Source organism: Phaseolus vulgaris, chromosome 9, assembly GCF_051622355.1.
Source record: "Phaseolus vulgaris cultivar YP4 chromosome 9, ASM5162235v1, whole genome shotgun sequence".
Classification (NCBI taxonomy): domain Eukaryota; kingdom Viridiplantae; phylum Streptophyta; class Magnoliopsida; order Fabales; family Fabaceae; genus Phaseolus; species Phaseolus vulgaris.
In genome coordinates, this window is record NC_143506.1 from 20,810,896 (window position 1) to 20,835,884 (window position 24,989).

General features: G+C 30.6%; 2 protein-coding genes across 8 annotated transcripts; one reads left to right on the forward strand and one right to left on the reverse strand.

Moving 5' to 3' along the window:
• The first annotated feature begins 8,428 nt into the window (after window positions 1-8,428).
• On the forward strand, window positions 8,429-11,066 carry LOC137822563 (RING/U-box superfamily protein). 6 transcript variants are annotated; one of them, XM_068627472.2, is made up of 4 exons: window positions 8,429-9,519; window positions 10,155-10,190; window positions 10,347-10,465; window positions 10,842-11,066. In XM_068627472.2, the coding sequence occupies exons 1-2, from the start codon at window positions 8,597-8,599 to the stop codon at window positions 10,168-10,170; spliced, it is 939 nt and encodes a 312-aa protein (XP_068483573.1). In that variant the 5' UTR covers window positions 8,429-8,596; the 3' UTR covers window positions 10,171-10,190; window positions 10,347-10,465; window positions 10,842-11,066. The 6 variants fall into 6 exon arrangements, with proteins under 6 accessions (XP_068483573.1, XP_068483568.1, XP_068483569.1 ...); XM_068627467.2 differs by having other exon boundaries at window positions 8,529-9,575; XM_068627468.2 differs by having other exon boundaries at window positions 8,529-9,575; window positions 10,350-10,465.
• Window positions 11,067-11,881: 815 nt separating this feature from the next.
• On the reverse strand, window positions 11,882-18,620 carry LOC137821038 (YbaK/aminoacyl-tRNA synthetase-associated domain-containing protein). Of its 2 annotated transcripts, none has more exons than XM_068625450.2 (12): window positions 18,464-18,620; window positions 18,311-18,370; window positions 18,164-18,217; window positions 17,997-18,057; window positions 17,831-17,907; window positions 17,113-17,162; window positions 16,537-16,619; window positions 16,104-16,174; window positions 15,864-16,020; window positions 12,423-12,568; window positions 12,245-12,343; window positions 11,882-12,145 (listed from the first exon to the last, which is right to left on the reverse strand). In XM_068625450.2, the coding sequence occupies exons 1-12, from the start codon at window positions 18,590-18,592 to the stop codon at window positions 12,074-12,076; spliced, it is 1,059 nt and encodes a 352-aa protein (XP_068481551.1). In that variant the 5' UTR covers window positions 18,593-18,620; the 3' UTR covers window positions 11,882-12,073. The 2 variants fall into 2 exon arrangements, with proteins under 2 accessions (XP_068481551.1, XP_090151162.1); XM_090295036.1 differs by having other exon boundaries at window positions 17,831-17,915; window positions 18,464-18,587.
• Between the last annotated feature and the right edge of the window lie 6,369 nt (window positions 18,621-24,989).

Genomic DNA, 24,989 nt, shown 5'->3' on the forward strand with positions numbered 1-24,989 from the left:
TTTTAAACCAAACAAAATTTTAAAAATAATAACTAGATTAATTAATCATATTTTATAAACTGTCCGTAAAAAGACATTTACTATGAAACTTAGGCTTTGTTTGGACTGAGAGGGGATTTGTGAGGAGGGAAGAGAGTGGATTTGTGAGGATTAGAGAGGATGTATGAGGTTGTTTGGATTGAGGGATGATAGAGTGGATTTGTGATGATGGTTTATTGTAAATTTACAAATTTATCCTTGTTATTAAAAAATATTTGAATAATGAATTATGATTTTTTTTAAGTTTGAATTAATTAAATATTTTTTAATTAAAAAATTAAAAAATATAATGAAAATATTTTTGTGTTAAATTGAAATAAATTTATTAAATACATTAAAATTTATGAAAATAATATTTATTATTATATTCATTTGTTACTTTATATAACTATATATATTGTTGATATTATAATTTTATTTTTTTATTTTTATTATTTATAATTATATGTTGTTATTAATAGTATAATTAAATATTTTTGAAATTATAAATAATAAATAAATTTATATAATATTGAATTTTATATATTGTAATAAAATGAATGCAAAAGGATATTTTGGTAAAAATACAATAATCCACATCAATCCCTCCAAATCTCTTCATTTTGTGAAGAGTGAAAAAAAAACCATCCACCCTCTCCCATTCACTCCCCCACCCTCAAAATCCTTAAAACAAACACAAAAAACACCCCTCCCTCCTCCCCATGGAAACAAACACACCCTTAATCTTTCAAGTGGTGTTTTACTATATATAGATGGGATAGGGTTTAAATCTGTATTCTCTTTATGAATAATTATTTTTCAAAGTAAGAACTAAATAAAATCGTTTGTGGTATGAAGTTATATAATAATTTCTTGAATATATATTAGTGATAATATTCTCACGTTAATAAAAATAATTATTAAATAAAAACTAATTTTAAATACTAAAAATAATTATTTATTATATTATTAAATTATAAACAATTTTAGAGACTATAAAAATTATTAATTTCTATTAATAAATAGTTCTTAAATTGTATCTAATTAATTATCAAGATTTTTCTATCAAATTTAAAATAATTAATTTCTATTTCATTAAATAAAAATAACTTTAAAAATAAAAAATAAACAATAATTATATTAAATAAATTAAATATTAATTTAAAAAATAAAAATTAATAATATATAAAATAATTTTTATTATTAATAAATAACTGTACCAAAAAATATCTCTATTTAGTTGTAACTAAAATTTTAGTAGTTAAAATTTAAAAATTATTTATTAATAATATAAATTATTTTAGATATTAATACTTTTAATTTAAAATAATATTTAATTTAATTAATATAATATTTATTTATTTTTATGTTTATAATTAATTTATATTTTATGTAATAACATAGTATGCTTTGAAACCTGTGGAAAAGTGAGAGTCCAAACTTAGGCCTCAGTTGATTGATTGTGCTATAAACCGACTTGTAGTTCACGATCCTTGACTAGCCGCGTGGATCATCATTCAACTCATATTTGAAATCAGCTGGGTGATTCACCAACAAAAACACAATTAATTTTAGCTCCACCCAAAAAAACCAGTCTACCTAATAATATACATAGAATACCAGAAGAACTGGTAAACTGAATTTTGTTTAAGAAAATGTCAAAGGATTGTAGCAACTCTTATTGAAGTTGGAGGAATTCAGACTGCGTAAAACCTTGGTTGTGGCTTGAAGCGAAAAGAATGTCACCATCAACATTGATGAAGTAGTTTTCATGTGTAATTTTATGATAAGTTCATTTAAGAAGTTTGTCTTTAGGTCAAAATATGTAGACATGGTCGGTGAGTTGGAAAGATATTTCCTTTTCTTGAGAGAGAAGGAAGATGATGTTGCCACTATCTCTCAATTCAATAATTATACTCTTGGGAGAGATCAATTTCAAATATTCCAAAATGGAACACTTCTAAGGAGACGTCACCAAACACACATCTGCACATAACCCATAATATATATATGACTTATATATCAAAATCAATTACCAGCACGTTGTTACGTGTGCAACCAACATAATACAAAAAAGATTTCTTCCTATAATCTAGATTTATGTATATATGAGAACAAAAGTTAACTAAAGAGTATATCTTTTAAAAAAAATGACCATATTAATATATTCAGATGTTATTATGATATACAAAATTTAAAAGTGTTTGCGTATGTCAATATAGTCTCATATCGTTCAAGAATTGATGTTAAAGGCAATTTATATACTTCATTCTCCCTTTACCCTTTACCCTTCAAGGTGCCTTTTCAGGATAAAATTGGAGTACTAATCTCTAAAGCGAACAATATTTCGGATGCGATGATTGACTTTAGCGAGTCTGTGCAACCGACTTGAGGTCAGAACAAAAAGAATATATATTTAAGTTATACTTTTGTTTGATCGAGGTTTATTATTGATTATAGAGTTTGAAGATTTGATATGATTTAGTTGAGTAAAAACAGAAAATATATTCAATTCTCGAAATACATGAGTGATTGTTTATTTTATTTTGAATAAGAAGGTTTTCTATTTTAAGGATGAATGAATTTTATGCTATTGACTTATTATGACCATTTTATTAAGGAAAAAACTTTTAAGATCGTTTTATTGAAAAAATCTTGTAAAAATTATGTCGATAAATGAAAACTACAAATAAAAAATGGTAAAAATTCGTCGATAATTAATATTATTATTCTTAATATTTTAAATATTATTAATTATTATATTTTTTGTTGAAGTTATAAAAAGTTAATGCTTTACATTCTATTATAGGAGAAAATCAATCCCAAATTCACTTATTATATAGAAAAATATATAACTACTCTACCAATGCAATTTAGTAATTATTTTATAATTATTATTATTGTCATTATGTTAATATTCTTATTATTAATAATATTAATATAAAATAAAATTATTAGTATTACTTTTTAATAAATTATCATTAATTATAAGAAAATTATTAATATTATTATTATAATCATTATCATATTTATTTTTTATATTATTATCACTATTATTATTATTATTAAATAATTTATTAAAATAATATTTTCATTGTAATATAAAATAAGATTACTAATATTACTATTATCATAAAGTATTATTAATAAGAAGAATTTTTTTTAATATTATTATTATTATCATAATTGTTTTCCATATTATTATTATTATTATCTTTATTATTATTATTATTATTACAAATTATTAAACTAATATTAATATATATTAATATAAAATAAAATTATTAACATTACAATTATCATTAATTATTACTAATATTATTATTATCATAATTCTTTTTAATATTATTATTATTATTACTTTTTGTTGTTATGATTATATTTATTATTATTACATCAATTTATTAAATTAATATTTTTATTTTGTTATATATCCATAAAAAATAAAATTATTAGTATTGTTATTATAAAGGACTATTAGTAAGGTTAAAAAAATTATTACTATTATCATAATTATTATAATTATCTTAATTAATTTTATTATTATAATTATATTAATATTAAGAAATTTATCAATAAATTTTACTAAGAAATAATATTGATGTCTGATTAGAAACAGATAACACCGACGGATTTTAATTTGCTTTTGAATTAGGGAAGAATTTCTCAGTGCGCAGTAACATATAAAAACTAGCGTACAATTGTTTGACCACAAGAGTTCTAGAAAAAGTATGACGTTAATACCCCTCTGAGTTTAATTTTTATAGACTTTAGAAATTATGATGTATGTAATTTCAGTATAGTTATTATAAAAACAAAAATAATAGTATTATATATGACAGTTAATTTCACATACTCTAAAAATTTGTTTAGATTGTTAATGTATTGAAATTAAATTTAATAAATAAATGTAGTTTCCTAAATTGTGGTGGAAGGTAGTTGTTGTGAGATATGTAGGTCTCACATTGATGGTATGTAGTAATTTGATGATTGATGCTCGGAAGTTTGAACTTGAATTATGCGCACTAACCAACCTTTCTCACTTGCATCATGTGCCACAGCAAAAGCTAAGTCTACTACTATCATTTTTATGTCCCAGATTTTCATCATTGTGTTCCCAAATTTGGGTTGAAAAACCCTATCAACATAACAACACATACTTGCCGCAGCCACTAAAAATCTTACAAAAATTATACTTTCACGATTCTTGTATACAACTCCTAATCCAATCCAAATGTGATGGTATAAAAATAAATATATATAATAAAAGATAAGATTAGAATTAAATTATATAAAAAATATTAAAATAATAGTATTAGGAATTGTAATATAATTATATAAATAAAATATAAGTTTTCAATGTATCATTGTCCATCGTACAAAATCTGATGATATTTTTAAAAGCCTTCACTTTTTTTAACTAAAACAGAACAAGAAAATTAAGGTCTTTGACTTGAGTCTTAAGAAAACACACTTAACGTTAATGAAGGACAAATAAGAAAAAGGAAAAAAATTAAAATCCATAATTCTTGTGAGCGGAAGACTTTCTTTTAGAAATCTTCATAGTTAATTAGGTCATTTTTATTGTACTTCCTGTTCGAAAAATTTAATTTCAAGCTCTAATTAATAATAATAATAATAATGAATGATAGAGGTGTTGTTTTGTTACGACGGCGACAAGTAAAATTGAAATGATTCAGAGTTTGTGATAAATTTTGTAGAAGATGGAAAGAGGCTTCTCTTAGAATGATAAATTTTGTAGCATGCAGGATCTATGAGCATTGAACAATGATAGCATGCTACCCAGTGGTGGCCCTCCCATGCTCAATAGTGCCATCAATGAAATTCTTAATTTCCAGGTCCTTTGGGAGATACAAATCTCACTGTCCCATTTGCATGGAGGAGTTTAGAGTTCCTCAGCTTGTGACCCCTTGCATGTCCTTCAACCATACCTTTTTTTCTTCATGAGGCTTTTTTTTTACCAAAGTGGTATAATTTCAAAGGTTTTTTTTATTGAAATGAGATACATTTTTTTAAAGATATTCTGATAGACAATTTCTTTTACTTTATTTTTTAAGAAGTCCTATAATGGAAATATAGTTTTGATCACAGAAAAATAAAATAAATGAGGTGTACAAATTTTAACAGTAAAATTGAGTTATTTTTGTTTCACTCTAACATTAAAACTATACCGCATTGACACGATTTTATTTTTTACAACAAAAATCGTGTCATCGACTTGTCTATCTCAATAATTTAAAAGAAAAATATTTTATTTTCATAAAATCCTTTTAAAATTATCTCATTTTCAAAAAGAAAAACATATTTATGAAGTTTAAAAGATCTAAAACACAATTTCAAGATTTAAATATTATAAAAATATTCTTTTTAACCCAATTTCCTTAGCAATATTTTTTGTTATTGTAAAATTTGCATAACTTTAAAATCCACTTTTTTCTAGAGACAATGGCAATTCAAACTTTTCTTGATGCGGTTACTTAAACAATTTCTTTAAAATCATAAAAAAAATAATATTGGTGGAATCTTAATCCTATATTTGGAAGAAAAGGGGAAATATAAAATGATAAATGATATACAATAGTTGGAAAAATAAAAATGATATTAATAATTGCAATTGAAGGATGTCATATGTATTGTTGTTGGGACAATATGCATCTGTCTCTCATCGTCACGGTTTGGGACAAAGTTGTAAGCTTGTAATTGAAGGATGTCCATGTATATATATCATTGTTGGGACATTAAAGATGCTTCTGATCTTCTTCATGGTTTTGGACTAAAGTATAAGCTGGAATAGTACTACTTTTGATATATATAATGAATGACATTGCTCAATGCTGAAGCAAATAAGCTCCTTCCTTAAAGGACTTACCCAAAAATCCATTCAGCTAGCTAATTTAACCCTAACATAATTTCAACAGAATCATTTGAATGTTTGTCAAAAACAGATTACAGTGGCATGCTATGAATTTATGTCAAACTCTGCCCCTTTTGACTTCCACACATCATCATCAGATAATAAGTTACGATAATTGAATTTGCCACATAAATCAAGGGATACCAGTGTTAATTGTAGGAGTATACTATAATGTAAGGTTGTTCTATATAAATTAATTGTTTTTGGGTAGGTTAAGAAAAGAGTAAACTGTTCAAGTACAATTCAATTGAAATTTAGGAGTGTACAACCAGAAGGTATTTGCCATGCCATTAATTATTAAGATTAATATCAGCATTGCTTAAGGCACGTGTAGGTATACAAACTCCAGATTAATTCTGAAACATAAACTATTAGCCATACACAAGATTTAACTTAAAAATATTTAAATATAATTAATTATAAATAATAAGAATTGGGATATAATTAAATATTTGAATGTTTAATTAAAACTAGTGATCCTTAATGCAACTTTATTGATAGTATCTTAAAATTAGTCAAAGATGCATACTTTAAAATGTGTATCATAACAATTATGTAGACAAAGTGTAACCCGAAATTTATGTATTAAGATGATACAAGATTATAAAAATTGCTGAAATTACTTTAATAGAAGATAAAATTGAAAGTGAGTATCATAAATTGATGACATTGGAGATGTTCTTCTATCTACTAATAAATTGATAAATTGATTTAGGGTTTATTGCTGATAAAAAAAAAACTAATAAATTGGTGGCTAATCAATTAAAAAAATGACAGCTTATTACACCAAAAAACACGAGTGATGTTGAATACCAAGTAAAGCGAGCCTTGGACTGAGCCAGCCCACTGGGCTTTCTCCATTTGATCCAAAGTAGTACTAATACTAGGCTTCTTCTTCCTTCACCCCCACATTTTTCTTCCTGTACCCCAAAAAATTCAAATATCCCAAAACTAACCTTGACTTATAATTTGAAAAGGGGCACCATGCTGCACTTTCTTTGTCACTGTTCATTTTTATCATTGAATATCAATCACTGGTGGAGGGTTTTTATAGTTGTTTGAGGCAAGGTGGAGGAGTACGCTATATTGCCGAAGTGTTGTTTGAGTTGTAAAGGTAAAAATTAAGTTTTTTTTTAGAAATATGGTGGTTATGGAGATTTTGGGATTACTGGATGTCGGGATCCGATAATGTATTACAGATTTATAAATCTGGAATTGATTAAATTGTGTTTTCTGGATGAGGGGGTGTTCCAGAAGCAAATTTTGCATAAATAATTGATTTTTGGATTGCTGAATCTGGAAGCCTAATTCTGTTACGAATTGGTGAATCTAGAATTTTTTTTTTTATTATGGATTTCTGAATCCGAAATGCTTTTTTTGAATGATGGGTTTCTAAATGTGAAATGTATATTTTAAATTATGGATTGGTGGATTCGTAAGTTTACCGAAAATGTCAATTTAGAATTTTTTTGAATTCCATAATCCAGAATGTAAAAAAATAATTACAGTTTAAGTGCATTTTTGGGTTTTTAAAAAATAATAGGGAAAATATAGTCTTTGCATAATATTGTGGGGTGCAGAAAAAAAATGTAGGGGTGCAGGAAGAAACTCCCCTAATACTATTGTAACCTTAAGGCAAATTCTACATCTAACTCTACTCTTTCTCCCTGCACCTTTATATTCTCTTTTTTTTTTTTAGTTTTAACCATATCTTTCCGGAGTCATATTTTTTTTCATTTTAAAGTGGTAGTGATTGTTTATGCTAGCAGGTGGTGAATGATTAAGATAAATTTTGTGATGTTTTTATTAATGATAAAAGTATTTTCTTTCATTTTATTTTTTATTTTTTTTGGTGTATACTAAATTATACCATTCATAACAACCTCTTACTTTGTATTATGGCATAAAACAGAAAAAAAAAAATCAATGGAATGCAAAAATGAATTTCAAAATAAAAAAAATTATCCATACTAAGAAACGTCAATTGTTCTTATTACTCAACACACCTTAAAATGACGAAATGATTTTCTCAAATATTATGAAGGATAAAAATATTACTGCTAAAAGAAAGATATACATATGTAAGGGAGCTGTACCGAATTTAGCTAAAATTATTTAAAAATATTAAAATTATGTTTTATTTAGGATTATTTAAAAAAATTAAAAGTTGAAAACACAGAAGTGCATGAGTAAATTAATGGAGGTGAATATGAAGGTCCATGAGTATATTAATGGAGGTGGAGAGAGAAGTTGACAGCTTAGCATAAGATTGATCCAAGCTGATCCTAAGAATACCGAGGAAGAGAATGTGGTTTTGTGGAGTGAATCCAAGCCTGATGAAGAAGTCTAGTACAGAATGTAGAGATGATGATAAAGAAGCAAAAGGAGTAGAAATCCAAAATCCAAGAGAGAAGAAAAGACATGGACATTTGTTTTGTTATGTCCCAAATAAACACTCATCCTTTAACCACCCATGGAAGGAACAGTGGAAAGCAAAGGGTAGCTAAAAAGAATGACTTGATGCAGACCCAGAAGTGATCCTTGGGTTTTCTCTCCTATATAACATTCTCCTAATGCCAATTCACCCTTCACACACCAATCTCATACGTCAAATATAAACCCATAAGAAACTTCAAAGGCACCATGTCGTTGAGTCCTCCGAGAGAGAGATACAATGGGCATGGCCAAAGGCGAGAGAGGCCAACGTTCCAAATGTACTGGTGCTTCCAGTGCAACCGCATGGTCCGCATCGCAGTGGATAACAACCCCTCAGAGGTCACGTGTCCACGCTGCTTCGGCCAATTCATATGCGAAGTAAACGTGCCGCGCCCAAGACTGGTGGTCGATTTCACTACCGCAGACCCCTCCCCAGAAGCGCGTTTGCTCGAAGCGCTTTCCCTCATGATGGAACCACCCATCCGCCGCTTCCCGGGTCTCCTCCAATCCCAACCAGAAGAAATTCCCGTGCACCACCGCCGCCGACGCTTCCGTCGACGCCAACCCGAACCTGAACCCGTCCAAGAACCTGCACACCACCGCCCTCGCACGTGGATAGTTTTCCAGCCCATGGACCAACCCAACCCCTTCCTGCCCATTAACAACATTCCTAACGGCCCCGGTCCAGGCCAATTCCCATTCCCGCTCCCGCGCACCGTGGACACGCGCGACTATTTCATGGGACCTGGACTCAACGAACTCATCGAACAGATAACCGAGAACGACAGACAGGGTCCCGCGCCGGCGCCGGAAAGGGCCATCGACGCGATTCCGACGGTGAAAATTGCGAGCGCGCATCTGAAGGAGAATTCTCAGTGTCCAGTTTGTCAGGAGGAATTCGAAGTTGGCGGAGAAGCGAGGGAACTTGCGTGCAAACACATATATCACTCGGATTGCATTGTTCCGTGGCTGAGGCTTCACAATTCTTGCCCAGTGTGCCGCCACGAGGTTTCCGTACCTTCTTCTTCGGAGGAGGATGAGTGTGTTGATGTTAGCGGAGATGAAGGTAGGTTGCGGAGGTGCTTGAGGTGGACCCGTCGTTTTACTTCGGTTTGGCCTTTCAATTCGAGGTATAGACGGGTTCACCCTCAAGGAAATAATAATGTTGCTGCTGCTTCTTCCAGGGGTGAATCATAATTAATTTTATTCAATTCACTGCTTATTATTCAATCTTCATCACTGTTTCAAATTACTGTTTCATACTTGTGTTACTGTTGCTGTCACTATTGTGATGTGCTGGTCTGCATTCAATTCAATTCCTTCATTGTTTGCTTATGCTATCTTATGAATTATTAAATTATCACTTATGGTCAAAGAGTTGGATTGTTATTATTATCTCTTACCAAATTCCAATTCTCTCTTCGTAATCCATTTATTTCGTTTAGGCTGTAGTTAAAATACATTATCAGAGTTATTTCGGAGGAGAAATTCCTGTGTTATAGTTCTGAATTGAGGAGCAATTTTTGTGTGTTATTTCTGAATTGAAGAGCATATTTTTGAGCTTTTAATTGATTGTGCCTATAAATATTATGCTTGTCTACAAATGTTCTGAGATTGGAATATGTTTTGATTATATACGAAATCGATTGGAACATGATGCAGAAAATAAGTTTAGCAGATTTTGTGAAAATTGATGACCGTATAAAGTGTTATTTATTAGTCTTGATAGCTGATTTGGCTCACCATTTATTTACTTGTTGGCCAGGATATTTTGCATCTGACAGTCCGACACTCTCTAGAGGTACGAACCAAATTCTAACTCTTCTGGGATTCTCCCAAATAACTTTGAAACCTAAGGAGAAAAGAAATAAAAGTTCCACAAATGAAACAACAAAACTGCATATTGATCAGGTGTTTGATTGTGGTGGTTAACCTTCGTATTAGCTTTCATTTTCAGCAGCTAATAGGAGGCAACCCTCTTGCTGCATTCTTTAGGCTCTCCAATTATTTACATCCAAGGCTGATCAACTGGTTAGGGTTACAGCTTGTCTATAAAGGCACTAAACATGATCACCAGTAAGTTCATTTCAAGCCTATTTTCAACTTTTCAACTTTTAGTTCTTGTCCTTCTTCAATAATCGCGTGACTAATGGATATAAGAAAATAACTTTATTTTTTAAAACTAATGGATTAAAATGAATTTTTCAATATAAAAGGAATCAATAGAAAAAGTTTATAATTCTATGTAAACTAAAATAGCAATATCTGGGACTAAAAGCGAACAGGATTAACAATATGGCCAAAACCAACTAATAATTTTTAGAGATTAAAAGAGGTGTGCAGTATAGAGACTAAACTGTCAATTAAAACGATATGTAAATAAATTATGTGTGTACCGAAGCAAAGGCCTGATTCTGAATAAAAATCTCAACGGCTGAAATGCGTTTTGCAGGGGTAACATGTGGGCTTGCGATTCAAAGATAAAGTAAAAGTTTCATTCAAATTGAATATTGGGTTCATCACCACATACTAGGACGTTCGAGATCCGCATGATACTGCCACTGTAAATATTATTTGTTATTGGCAATGACAATTATGACAACACTACTGGCACACTTTTTTTTCATATAAGAAATATCACAAATGCTACGTATCTATTAACTTTATGGATATCTGATATTTATCCTGACCACTTTTTATTAAAAAAAATTCCCAATAATGTTTTTTACGTTTGACAATTATGATTGGGTATGTTGTGTTGAAAATAATAATAAAATATTAATCATGACAAAAATTATAAAACAAATTTCTCAACCAAAAAACCCTTTGTAAATGAATACAATACCTAAATCAAATCTCGTTTTAATTCTCTTGAGCAACAAAATCCTACTTCCCTACATCTTCAGCGAGCGCATTGTGCGAACACACACAAGTAACATTTAATAGTAACTATATTTGATTAAATAAATAATATACAGTAATAGTGTAAAAATATACTATCTAATTACAAATCATTATACATAACGAACTTATTAACTTCTATTATCTTTAAATTAAACCAAATACTCCTAGTTAATATTAATTGTCAATACAAAAAGTTACATCGGCAGTGCATTTCTATTATCTTCTATTATCTTTACATTGGCAATACAAAAAGTTACATAACGAACTTATTAACTTTTATTATCTTTAAATTAAACCAAATACTCCTAGTTAATATTAATTGTCAATACAAAAAGTTACATTGGCAGTGCATTTCTATTTAAATTTAATTTGAGTAAAGATTCATAAAATCCCATTTTAGTTCATATAACTGCTTTTGATTAAAATATATCAACTCTCTATTCGTGACCCCTAAACAAATGAAAGACTACTGTTCATAAAAAAATTTGAGTTACTATTATTTTGGGAATATTCAACGTAGTTTCTCTTATTTTAACTCTTTAAACAAGTTTTGTATTTGACTATATCATTGTCATGGTTATAAAAAAATTTACCACTTTAATGTGCCTCTTTTTTTCACTGATCAAATTGTTTCATATCAACTATTTTGTACCAAACATATTTCCCAGTATATGAATATTTAAACAATGCATGGTGTGTTATCACAAACTAAACATTGACCAACTAGAGTTAAAATTTTGGGTCCTCTTACTTTCATACCAGCAAATCCTAAATCATCCTTCACAAAAGCGGGGGCCGATAGTGAGTACCAGCATGGAACCCTTCTGTATATGCTGTGTTCTTGAATATCATCTGCAATAAAGAAAATTAAGTCATAAGAGGCATACTTGCATAACATGGAGGGTTTGATTTTCTGAAAAGAGAAAAAGTTAACTAGTATGATATACTTACAGCAAGGTTCTTAAACTCTGAAGTAAGGTTTTTCTGTAATTTGTCAGATACCACAGTACCCAGCTGCGGCCCGTGTAACTTTATATTTTCTTCCTTGACCTGTATGACCATTCTTCAGATGCAGGATGTAGTATAAGCTTAGCTTAGGTTTGAATTGAAAGAAATATTTTTGTTTTACCTCTGAAAGCAATAACTGTGATGCTTTTTGCAATATCTCTTCAACGAATTGACCAACATCTGCAACGGAGCCTGAAGATTTAACATTTTTAACCGCTGTCGGAGGTCCCTTTGTACTTTTCTCACCAGAGGACTTGACAACTTTGGCTGCACCAGAAAATAAAATTTACTTGTTAATTTAATCAGTAGTTCTGCTATCATTACGAAGTTAACTAATAATGTACTGAAATTCTGTGAGCCAAAGTGAGTTCAAATGTAAAAAATATAAAAGCCCCTGAAAAACTTAACGCTAAACATTGTAGCAGCCCAATAGGGACTCAGACATTATGAAGTGACTAAGTATCACATTGATTAGAGGTTTAATTGGTTGGTTCTCACTTCTTATTAAGCAGCTTTTTGAGTAGCGGTGTGTAAAAAATTCCAATATTCAAATTCAATCTAAAACCATACTGATCCAAATCACTTTAAGTCCATTTTAATGGATCGTATCAAATTCAAATCCATATTTTTGGATTTTAAATCCAATTTAATTAATTGGATTTATATTGGATATGGATTAAAAAAAATTGGAATATAATAAATCCAAAATCAATGTTCATCCTAAGAAATTGTTTGATCAAGACAATTTTGGTTGGTTTTTGACTGAGACACTTTTTACTCAATCTACGAAGTGTCTCCTTAGTTCGGAAAACAATCATGATGTTGTTGGGTTGACCTTGGATGGAACATCTTTGGCTCACCTTCAGTCGAGGTGTCCTTAACCTAGCCTCCATCAGAGCATCATCGACCTCAGTCAAGGCTTTGTTGGCTCGACCTGGACTAGAACATCATCAGCATGACCAGCCTCGACCAAAACATTGTTGTCCTATTTACCTACATGCATCTTTCTAAGCCTATGGTTTGTTCAAAAGTTTGGCCTAACCTAAAAATCAGTTTATGTTGTCTAATTTATAGAAAGATCTACAAACAAGCCAATAAGTTTAACTAGGCTAACGATCCTAAAAAGGCCAATGGGTCTTGATCATCACTTAAATTATACTCTGTTTTCTAAAGACTAGTATTAAAAGAAATGAAATTTCCAACAAACAATAAGTTATTATATTAAAAATGGGCAGACACGATCAATAAATGAGAAAAAGTTTTCAAGCAAAAATAATCGAACAATGACAAAGTAATACATAAAGAAACAAGAATGGAAAAACTTCAATTAGAATCATTGAACATTGTTATTAATGTTGTCAAACTCGAACTCGGAGGTGGATTGGAAAGGGTATGAAAAATCGTAACCCAAGGATAGTAACTCGACTTGGAAGAGTTACTATTCGAGTTACTACTATATAAAATACTTAAAAATAGATTCATAATATATGAAATGGTCCAAATGGGCCAAGAATAGCCGCAGCCCATTCAAATTTTATTTGAATAATTAGAGTTTCAGGGTTTTATTAGTTAAAAGTTGGAATGGGCCAAAGGCCCAAACTTATTAGGGTTTTTTCAAAATTAGGTTTAGGGTCTTCATCTTCTTCATGCACCGCACAGTCCCTTCTTCATTTTATGTTGTCGTGCACGGTGTCGCGCAGTGGGAGAGGCAGCGCGAAGGCGGAGGCAGCAAATTGCCTAAGCAGCGGTGGCGAAACGCAGCGGTAGTGGAGGCGACACGTAGCGCGAGCGGCAAAACGACACGACAAAGGCACAAGTTAGGGTTTCTGGGTTTCAAATTAAGGATTTATTGGGTTTAGGTTTTTTTTTTTTTTTAGGCCGCCTCATGGATCGCAGAGGCCCATGGATTGTCCGATCCAACCCTTGGAACACCAGATCACTCTGATCCAGTGAGACTCCGATCCCACCTCCAATCCAGCCCGTTTTTGCCTAAAAAGATCGCGAGATTTCCGATCTAACTCGCGATCTTGACAACATTGATTGTTATCCTCTTATTGAACCATTATACTAGTAGCAAAAGTATATGATTACTTCCTATCCCAAAATTAATTATCTAACCTTGAAAAATATCCTTATTATTTAGTAAAAAATGTATAACATCTAAGTTCAAAAACACAATTTGAGTTCATCAGATATAATGGTCTCAGTTTTAATGTTAATTTTAACCAAATTAAATGGATATGGATTTAAACTAATTTCAATCCAAATTTAATCTAGATCCAAAAACTCCAAATCATTTTGATCACATTAAATGGATCTACTTCATCAGATTTGGATTGGATAAGAAATTTTAAAAATCCAACCCATGCCCATCCCACTTTTAAAAATGTGTTATTCAAATGCTTGGGTACTTATCCGTGTCAACAGTTGCTAATGCAACAGCAGATTGCACACAGCAGCTTCATCCAAAGTAAAGGCATATACAAAAGCTAGCGAATTTAACTGCATAGAAAAAACTTGTAGATTGTCTAAGAAAGACAACAAGGTCAAATGGTACCAAATTCAATTTTAATGCATTCATCCTGTAATGACGGTTTTAAGGATGAAGAAAACGTTAAAATAGTAAACAAAATGAGTTAGAAATTATCCCACAAACATGCAAAAAAGGAAAACCAAAATAGTCAGTTGCAACTGTAATAATTTCATTTCTTCAAGACCGCTCACAGAATAAAGTTTACATTGCTAAAATGCTGAATGTAAAAATTCTGGACCACTATACAACCTTGAGCAAGTCTTAAAGGATGTAGATGTATAAGATAAAACAGGCTATATGAACTGCTATATAACCAAATTTTTTCACTTATTTTATGCTAAGATCCTGATTTGGACTTATTCGTATCAATTACATTAAGTGCATCATAAAATATGGCTCTGCTCGAGCTTTCGAAATCAAATTTAGATAACTTAAACTACCTAAGGTTGCTTGCATTTCAGATATATGGAAAAGGCAAATAAAGTATACTCCATCTGGTTCTTAATATGAAACATTAACCTATATTAATTTCAACTTTTTTATACCCCTCGTGTAATGTGGACTCTATTAATGAGATGCTCACTTATTTGCTATGAGTGATTGCATTTACTGACCTATAGACCACAGAAGTCACAGTCATTGGTGGAAAAAAAATTATCTCTTTTACTATATGCAGTGTCATTAAATATTACCACTACTTAAATCATTTAATTTCATAGGTAAATTTGGATAAAAATGAAAAATAAAATGTTATTAATTAAATTTAACTAAATTATCTACTTTCTCTGATCTTGATGAATTCATTATTTGTTTCTTATATAAAGAACCAAAGGGGTTATTATGTAAAGGGGAAAAAAAAGTGATAAAACAAGGCACCTTTACCGATCACTACAAAAATTGAACGTACAGGTATACTCTACTCTCTGAGTACTATCCAAATCATAGAAAAAACATAAAGTAGCTGTTGTTTCAATGCAAATAATAGATAAATGAGAACATTGAATAGAGCCGTTAATAGATTTTTTTTACCTGAAACTGCACTGGTTTCATTACCAACAGAAACATTATGTGCATCCTTATGAACCTGCGACGACTGCTTCTGTGGTTGGTCGGGTAAAACTACTGAACCGGATGGAACTAATGCAGCTAGATCAGGGGGTTGATCTTTCCCCACTGAAGGATTGGCCTGCAGAGGAATAAGGCAGGCATATGAAGATGGACAATGAAATAATTAAAGAATTATTTAAAATTTGCCTCGAATTGACTCACCTCCAAATCAACATATGAGGGATTTCTTCCAATTGATTTAAGAAACTTGTCAAGATCACATGCTTTTAGAGCTGCATTTGTAAAGAATAGGACATTAATTAACTGAGCTTTTCAGTGCATCAAAGCATGAGAGATCTGACATGAGCATCAAACCTTGTCTTACATCAATATTGATGCATAGATGTGCTAAAGGATATCATTTGAATAAAAAATACCATCACTATTTAATAAATTTTCAAAACTGTCAAATAGTAAGCATGAAAGGAAGTCCGTTTGAACTTCAAATATCAATTGACCCGTAGTGTTGGAAAAATACAAGAAAAAGAATCCCCTAGTGTGGAGGATTGCATCTATATAATATTCATCAACTTTAAAAGAATGTAAAATGTGCAAACAATTTTTTTTTCCTTTTCACAAGAGTCAACTTGCTTACATATAGACATGTCATTTGACAGTGGGTGGAAGAAGCAGTGCTCCTGAGTTTTGAAACCTTGATCCAATAGCAATGAAACATCTCTTCAGAAAGGAAATGATGTGACATGAAAGAAAAATACATTAGTTCCTTATGAATATATAAACTTAGTGGATCAGAAAAATGTTTACAAATGGTTACACTAGCAAACGCATAAAAATCAACAAGCCAGTACAAAGCAAGTGTGGTTAAGGTCAAGACATTATTAATAATTCACAGATTTAGTTTATCATTCAAGAGAAGATCCTTTTTATATTTCATGGCAGGAAAGAAGCAACAACTACATTCAAAACTAGTAGGATTTTCATAAATGAACAAAGTAACTTGATGGGAAAACTAGAAGAAAGATAGAAGAATATGGTTTAAACCTAAAATGCTACAACTGCCAGGAAAACATTGATGGATGGATTTCAATTTGAAACATCTTAATAGTGAAAGAGGGATGGTCTTGCAGTAAACTTGAATGTGACCGAACAATTCCCATGAAAAAAATTAAATATATCATAAGTAAACAAAAACATAAGAACATAAGCATACCGTGCTGATTCATTCACTAGTGCAAATGGAGTGACACAACCCAAGGGTACCTGGCGAGATACAGAAAACAACGACACCAAGTAAGACAATAATTTCAATCATGTCATTCACACACTCTTCATTTTGTTCTTAAATTTTATAATAACTAATGTCTAGCCAAGCAGAATATAAGTAATCATTATACAACTGAAACACAGTATCAACACGCAACAAAAAAAAACTACAATGAACATTTTACACTGATTAATAATAAGGTTCTAAATATATAAATTAGGGTTATCTTATCAATCGCTAAACAAGGAAAATGGAGGAAAATCCATAAAGATGATGAATATTCTACAGATAATAGCTATGAAACAGTTTCCATGACAAATTGGAAAAATCCTTTGTCCAGAGCAAGTTTAACTGGATTTATCAATTTCCAACACCAACTCAATCAGTAATTTGTGAATGCCTCAATAAAAATTGTTTCTCTTATACATTATATAATGCAGATAAATAACAAGGTAACTGGCCTAATTTTGCAATCCATTTGTGAAAAAAAAACAAATAACTTTTATGCAAAAACTGTCAAGAAGCCAAGACAAATTCCAGAGCACAAGCCTCCTTAGATTTTTAGTGGTCACTTAAATAGACACAGCTCCTAATTCAGCGGAAGAATGAAAGAGAGAAATGACTGTTCCAACAACACAGCGATAAAACAAAGGCATAGGCAGACCTGAAGTACTTCACCTAGAGCCTCCTCAGGTGCCATTCTGAGACCACCTTTTCCCAAACCAAGCCGCTGAGATAATACTGCTCAGCTTTGAAGCAACAAAGAAATCTATTGATACCTATTGAAGTAAAATGATACAAACTCCCAATGTTTACAAAATCATGCATACCTTTAAGATCTACTTTGGTAGCAGCTAAAGCAGAAACAACATACAACCTGCTTTTCTTATCCTGTTTAATTTAAAAGATAAAGTAATCAGGGAATGCACATAACAATTTATAAACAAAAACAACAAAAGTATCTGGACTTTGATTTTCCTTTTTAATTATATCACACCTTGAGAAATAAATTCTTACTGAGCCCACCCCCCAAATGTCCAACATACTGAGCCTGAAGGTAAGATCAAGAACACTGAATCAGAAAAGATAATACAATAAAATGAACAAGAAAGGGAAGCTATAGTGTTGTATTAACGGGTTTTACCTGAGCGTCAACAGTCAAAACAACTGGATGTTCGTACTGGGAAAATGGAACCTGAAGCTCCTGTGAATAGAAACGTTCAAAGGTGGATTATGTTTGAGGCATTTTGTGATTGGGGATACATAAGAAAAGTGATGAAATAGGAAGAGAACGAACCTTTAACCGCGCAAGAAGGTGTTCTTTGGAGAAACCCATGAACGGCGACGAAATGGTGGAGTGGAAACGATTGCAATCGCAGAGCAACACAGGTGCGGCGGTTCGCTGATCCAAACCCCAAAACACCATCTAATATGGGTGGGCTGCTTCTCATATCACTGGTTCAGTGTCCATCCTTAAATGGGCTTTACTCTTTCCACCCCTTTTCTTCTAAACTTCACACCCAATCTCTACATAAAAAATAACGAACTAGAAATGAAGATATCGGAACTGATTAACCTAATTAATTCTGATTAACTCATCACAGGTTAAGTTTTAAATAGGTTTACCAATCTGATTCACCTTGTAGTGACGATAACAAATTCAATAAGATGCAGTTCCAGGTAACGAATTGAGTGTTTTGACTCGCTATATAAAAAAATTAAAAATTAAACGAAATTAATTAAGACTTTAAATTTAAAATGACATTAATCGACAAAGTTGTATAGCTAATAGTGGATGGATAGATAGTATATTTATTATGATCAATTGAAACTGATGAGATTGTAATTATAAACCCAAATCTCGAAATGCATATTTTCCCACCCATAAGAAAATACCACTTAATGGGAAGACAAGGATATAAGTGATATGCATAACTTAATATTAATTACAATGTTATTACTACAACATATAATTAATACATTCTTGATAAAATAACTTAGTTCCGAATTATAATAGCTTAATTGCGTTTAATTCTTCTAATTCAATATAAAAATATAAGCATATATTTAAAAAAACGTAATTAAGTATTTATAATGAAGGGACAAATTACTTTGATTTGATTATTATGAGTAATTTGTTGTCTGGTGACTTACAATCTCAAAAACCATTTTGTTATTTTATTAATTCTAAGAACTAATTTTACAAAATTTGACAATAGAATGAACTTATCAGAATGGTAATTGCTTCCGGTCTCATATCACTTCACTAATTTCAGAGAAAAAGACGAAAATGTCCTTAAAAAATGGGATAGATATAAAAATACATTAGAACTTCCTAGAATGTATTATTTTCAAAATTTTCTTACCAGAATGAGATTTTGATTTTTGTTTCTGGATTTTTATTTCCGAAACACAATAATTTCTTGGAGATCTATGTATTATTTTCAATTTCGAATTTTCATTTTCAAAATATTGATATTTTCGGAATTTGAAAATTATGTTGGGTGCAGGTTAAAAAATGTTAGGTGTAGGAAGTATTTGCCTATCAAAATTGCACGCCCAAATTATACTAAAGGAGTTGCTATTTACACTTCTTTTGATTACTAATAAATTCCCTTTAATAATTTTTTCCCGTATACCCTACAATTTGCACTCCCCATTTTATAAATAAACCATCACGTCCATTGGATCGTGGGCAACCTCTGACCAGAGAGTACAGGTTCTTCGCTCTTGTCTTTTTTAATTGCAAGATGATTTACTCTATTTTCGAGTTGTTGTAATTAAATAAATGAAATACCGTAAAAATCCTGTTAGAAACATAAAAAAGTATCAATCAATGCTAATTTATCACTATATTACATTATTCGATCGATAATAGGGCAATTACTTTCTGCAAATACCCAATTTATCCTTTGTAATTTATATCTCTTCCTATTTTTGTGTTTCTCTTAGCTGGTAATCTTAAGGCAAATTCTGCATACACCTCCTTACATTCCCTTTACACTTCCATATTAATGGTAAAAATTCAGTTTTAATTTTTTTTAAAATTTTAATAATTATAAATTATGCATAACCTTACATTTTTAAATAGCTTTAGTTCTACATATGCATCCATATCCTCCCTTTCAACCACAACACTTCCATTTTTCTTCAGTCACAACGTTTTAAAGAACAAATTTCATCATTTAAGCATATGTGATAGAGTTGATGAGAATATTCGTTGTATTTGATGTTTCCCAGTGCAAACATTTTTTTTTTAGTTTTGTACTCCATTTTTGTACATTACTTTTTTATTTTTTGGGTTTTGGGTTTTGTGGCTTAAAAAAAAAGTGAACGAAAACACATCCACTGTTAGTAAAACCACCACAAAACTTACCTCAACCACCAACATTCACCTTCACCATTCACCACTACTTGAAAATAAAGAAAAAAGCACCACACTCTCTACCACACTCATAAGAGTATTGTTGGAATTAAAATAAATATAAAGGTACGGGCAGAATTTGCCCTTACCTTATGAAGTGGTAGATGCAATTACGATGGATGCAAGAAAATCTTTTTCACATTCATGCACCTTATACAATATGTGAAATGACAAATTTACCATTTTTTCATCTTTTTCATTGAACATCATTCTTCCTCTTCTAAGTTGCAGTAACCCCACCTCCAAAACACCATCACAGCAACTCTCCACCTCCAATTCCACCGCCCCAATAGCCCCCACCTCCAACGCCACCGTCATAATAACTCTCACTCCTAATGTCACTTGCTGCAGGACCTCATCTTCATTGTCTAAACTCAAAAAAAATTGTATTTTGGATTGTACAATCCATAATATATGTCTTTGTATTATGGATTGTACAATCCAAAACACAAAAATCCAAAATACAATTTTTTGTGCTTAAACGACGAAGGTAGGTGGTTGTGGTGGTGCGCTAGACTAGAGGTGGGAGTTACTATGACTATTAAGAAAATAATGATTATCAAATTATACACAATTAATTTAATAATAATGGGATAAAATCTCAGGATTAGTGGATCACCACATAATTAGCTAATAAAGTCTTCATACACTTGTATATATTTTCTATAGATGTAGATACACAAGAGAATAAGAAATCTCATTTTTTCTTACCATTTTCTTATATGGTATCAAAGCACCGATATTGGTGCTCTAGCAGCCTCTTCATTTTTATTCATTAAATAAGAGATCACATAGGACAAAGAAGGCACTGGTAACGAGTCCGATGGAAACCTGGTACAAGGCTTCACTGCCGAACAAATTCAGCAATTGACAAAGGTTGTTTACTCTCTCAACAAGTAAAAGTGACACGAAACATTGCAGGTTTGTTTGCCCATAAATCGTCTATTAATTATGCTTTTACGAAACCATCGATTTTGGATAGCGGAGCAACCAATCACATTGCATCTAATTCACAATTTTTTACACACTATCATCATTTATTCCAAATGTTAATCTATCACACGCTCAACTGCGCCCATCTCATCAACGTATTTACGGGAACAATTAAATTCAATGACAATATCACTTCCAAAGTTGTTCTTTGCGTTTCTTCTTTTGATTTAAATCTCATGTTCATCAGTAAGATAACCAGTTCACTAAATTGCTGTGTCATTTTTCTTCACATGGTTGCGTTTTGCAGGACTTGGCTACGGGAGGATGATTGACTTGAGTAAACAATACGCAGGCTTAAACTACATGTTCCCTCTTCCAAACCCGCGCATCTCAAATTTCGACCGACCCTGATTTATAGCATAAGTGTCTCGGACATCCTTCTCCGACACGTCTACACCTTGCATCTTCATTACTACCTATTAGTAAAAATATCTCATTCTTATTTATAATAATTGTAGCATTTGTCCCAAAGCTAAACAGACAAGACTACCTTTCCTTTAATCAGAATAAAATCTCGTTCACCATTTAATATATTGCATTGTGACATTTGGGGTCTCATAAAACCCCAACTCATTTTGGAAAACATTTTTTTTTCACTAGTCTATGATTATACTAGATGTACTTGGTCATTTCTTATGAATCATGAAGTCTGAAACCCGACATCTCTTAGAATCATTCATTACATTTGCACAAAATCAATTTCAGGCATCTATTAAAACCATTCGCGTTGACAACGGATTGAAATTTATTTCAATGCGTAATTTTTTTTTCAAAAAGGTATTAAATGTCAACGCACTTGCGTATACACTCATAAACAAAATGGAGTAGTAGAACGCAAACATAAACACATTTTAAACACAACCCTCATATTTACCATTAGAATTTTGGATGAATGCGTTTTAACTGTCACATATATCATTAATCGCTTGTCATCCATCACCTTTACTAAACACATGAATCACCTTTACTAAACACATGAATCACCTTTACTAAAACATGAATCACCTTTTGAGATGTTGTATAATCGCACACCTTCACTTTCTCACCTAAGAACTTTTGTTGTTTCACCTAAGCGATTTGCGCGCTCGACAATGCATCTTCATTGGTTATCCTCTCAATAAAAAAGGATACAAAATTATTTGATATAGATGCAAACACTTTGTTTTACAAGTCGGGATGTCACCTTCCATGAAAGTGTTTTCTCATTCTGCCAACAGTCTTATACACAATCCTCACATCCACTACAAGATATTTTACCCGTTATTGACATTGACTTACCCATTGTTGTCCAACATTCACTCGATTCACCATCTTCTCCTACTTGTCACAATGCACCTGAACCTCTAGCAGACCAACCTTCTTCTCCCACGCCCGGAAGTCTAGCTCCCATTACCGAACCATCTCCAGCCGACCTTCTTGTTCGACGATTTAGTCGCACATCAATCCCACCTTTCTGGCTTCAAAACTACGTAACGAGATCTCAAATCAATCATTTGACCACTATCCAAGACCGGCCGAATGGAACCAGGTATCTGTGCATCATTTTCTTTCTAATTCACAATTTTCTTCTACACATAATACATATCTTGCTAACATCACAACAAAAAAAAACACAAATATATAAATAAATATATAAACCTTTACATATAAACATGAATGTTTATTATTAATAAAAATATTCTAACCTTAACAAAATCAAAACAAAGATATTTTAGTAAATCAATATATTATATAATTAAATCTTATTTATTTTTCAAACGCATCAATCACATGAACTATATACATTTTTCATTCATCTCGACTCACTTTTCCTACACCAAAACAATCCCGCTTTCAACTATTTTTCCTCAAATTTTCTTCCATTTTTAAATATACACTCATCCATACAAAGTAAAAAAAATGAGATTATTTTTATACATAAAACTTTCGACAACACAACGAGAATATACTTTTGATGGTTGCTGAGAAAAAAAAATACTTTTGATATAATCGATTATAAACATAAATATTAATAAAATATTTACGATAAATCGGTTATAACTTATTAATACATACAACTACAAACTTTCATAAAAATATAAATTATATAAATTTATAATTTTTTAACAGTTACATTATTAATATACTTTTTATTTGTAATAAAAATAAATAATAAAATAAAATAATTTAATTTAATATTTTTGATAATATATGTATTTATTATAAAAAGAAATAAATAAAATACTAAAATAAAAAGATAACGAATTCAATGTTTTATATGATAATCAAATAAATAATTAAAAAATATTAAAATAATAAATATAATAAAATTATATACTTTAAATTTTAATATTTTGTAAATTAATTAATTTTAATATATTTTTATTTTGAAATATAATTTTTTTATTTATTAAATTTTACAATAATTTGTATTTTAATTTAAAAAAAATTGTTTATATATTTTTTAAAATTATATGAAATGTTTTTTAAAATTTTATTTTACAAATTAGTTTTTAAATTCATTAATATGTAAAAAAAATCTATCATATCAATTGAATCAAACTACAACTACAGATTTTTAGTTACTTTTCTCTCAATTCATATAATCTTAGACAGTTTTGTTCCCAATTCTGTTTTTTTTTTAAATATTCTTCTTTTTTATGAGAGTAAGAATCAGAGTTTGCTTACATAACTGTGATCCCTCGGTCCAGTTTGTCAACTAGCCTGTATTTCATAGAATTCCAAATGCCCGCTGTCAACAGACAATAGTTTCAAACTTTCACTCACACGTTTTAGACCAAATTGTCCCATTTTAGTTAAATACTGTGGGCTGCAGAGCGCACAGTGAGTGAACCAAGAAAAAAATACCTTCACAGTTAAAAAATTAGGTTATATGTTAATGCAAGAAACTAAATTGCATCTAAAGTTGCATTAATTGTCATTGTTGGAAAAGGCTCCATGTGAAGCAAATCAAATACAATAAACGTTTCATTGATTGAAATCTACCAGGGTTCTTGATTAATCAACACTTCCCTAAAATTATGTCCTAATAAGGCCAAACATGGATCATTTAAATCATGCTTAATGTTGGATCTCCACCTCCCTAACTACCTTTTTTGTGTGCCCAATTATTCTTTTTCTCAATCATTAAATCAGAAGTGACTTATCCCACATGAAATACCCAGCAAATGTGTATATTGCAATCAATGGCTTCTTTATATGGGATATCACTATATACTTAAAATTAGTAATGACTAGTCAATAGCACATGGTAATTGTACGAGCACAAACTGGTATAGTTACCAGTACACTTTAAACATAATTCCAAAAGGAACTGATTAGAAAGAGAGTAAAATGCATTTTACTTTACCTAAACAAAATATCAGAAATAATATCAAACAGAAGCACCAATAATTTACAAAATTTA

What these genes read in the sequence shown, in the direction of transcription:
- LOC137821038 (XM_068625450.2), bottom strand. Translation starts at nt 18,592, where the DNA reads ATGGTGTTTTGGGGTTTGGATCAGCGAACCGCCGCACCTGTGTTGCTC. An exon ending in GTAAGAATTTATTTCTCAAG is followed by an intron (nt 18,058 to 18,163) that starts GTGTGATATAAT and finishes TAAATTAAACAG; the next exon opens with GATAAGAAAAGCAGGTTGTA. An exon ending in CCTCATATGTTGATTTGGAG is followed by an intron (nt 16,021 to 16,103) that starts GTGAGTCAATTC and finishes ATTCCTCTGCAG; the next exon opens with GCCAATCCTTCAGTGGGGAA.
- LOC137822563 (XM_068627467.2), top strand. Translation starts at nt 8,597, where the DNA reads ATGTCGTTGAGTCCTCCGAGAGAGAGATACAATGGGCATGGCCAAAGG. An exon ending in TGCTGCTGCTTCTTCCAGGG is followed by an intron (nt 9,576 to 10,154) that starts GTGAATCATAAT and finishes CTTGTTGGCCAG; the next exon opens with GATATTTTGCATCTGACAGT. An exon ending in CAGTCCGACACTCTCTAGAG is followed by an intron (nt 10,191 to 10,346) that starts GTACGAACCAAA and finishes TTTCATTTTCAG; the next exon opens with CAGCTAATAGGAGGCAACCC.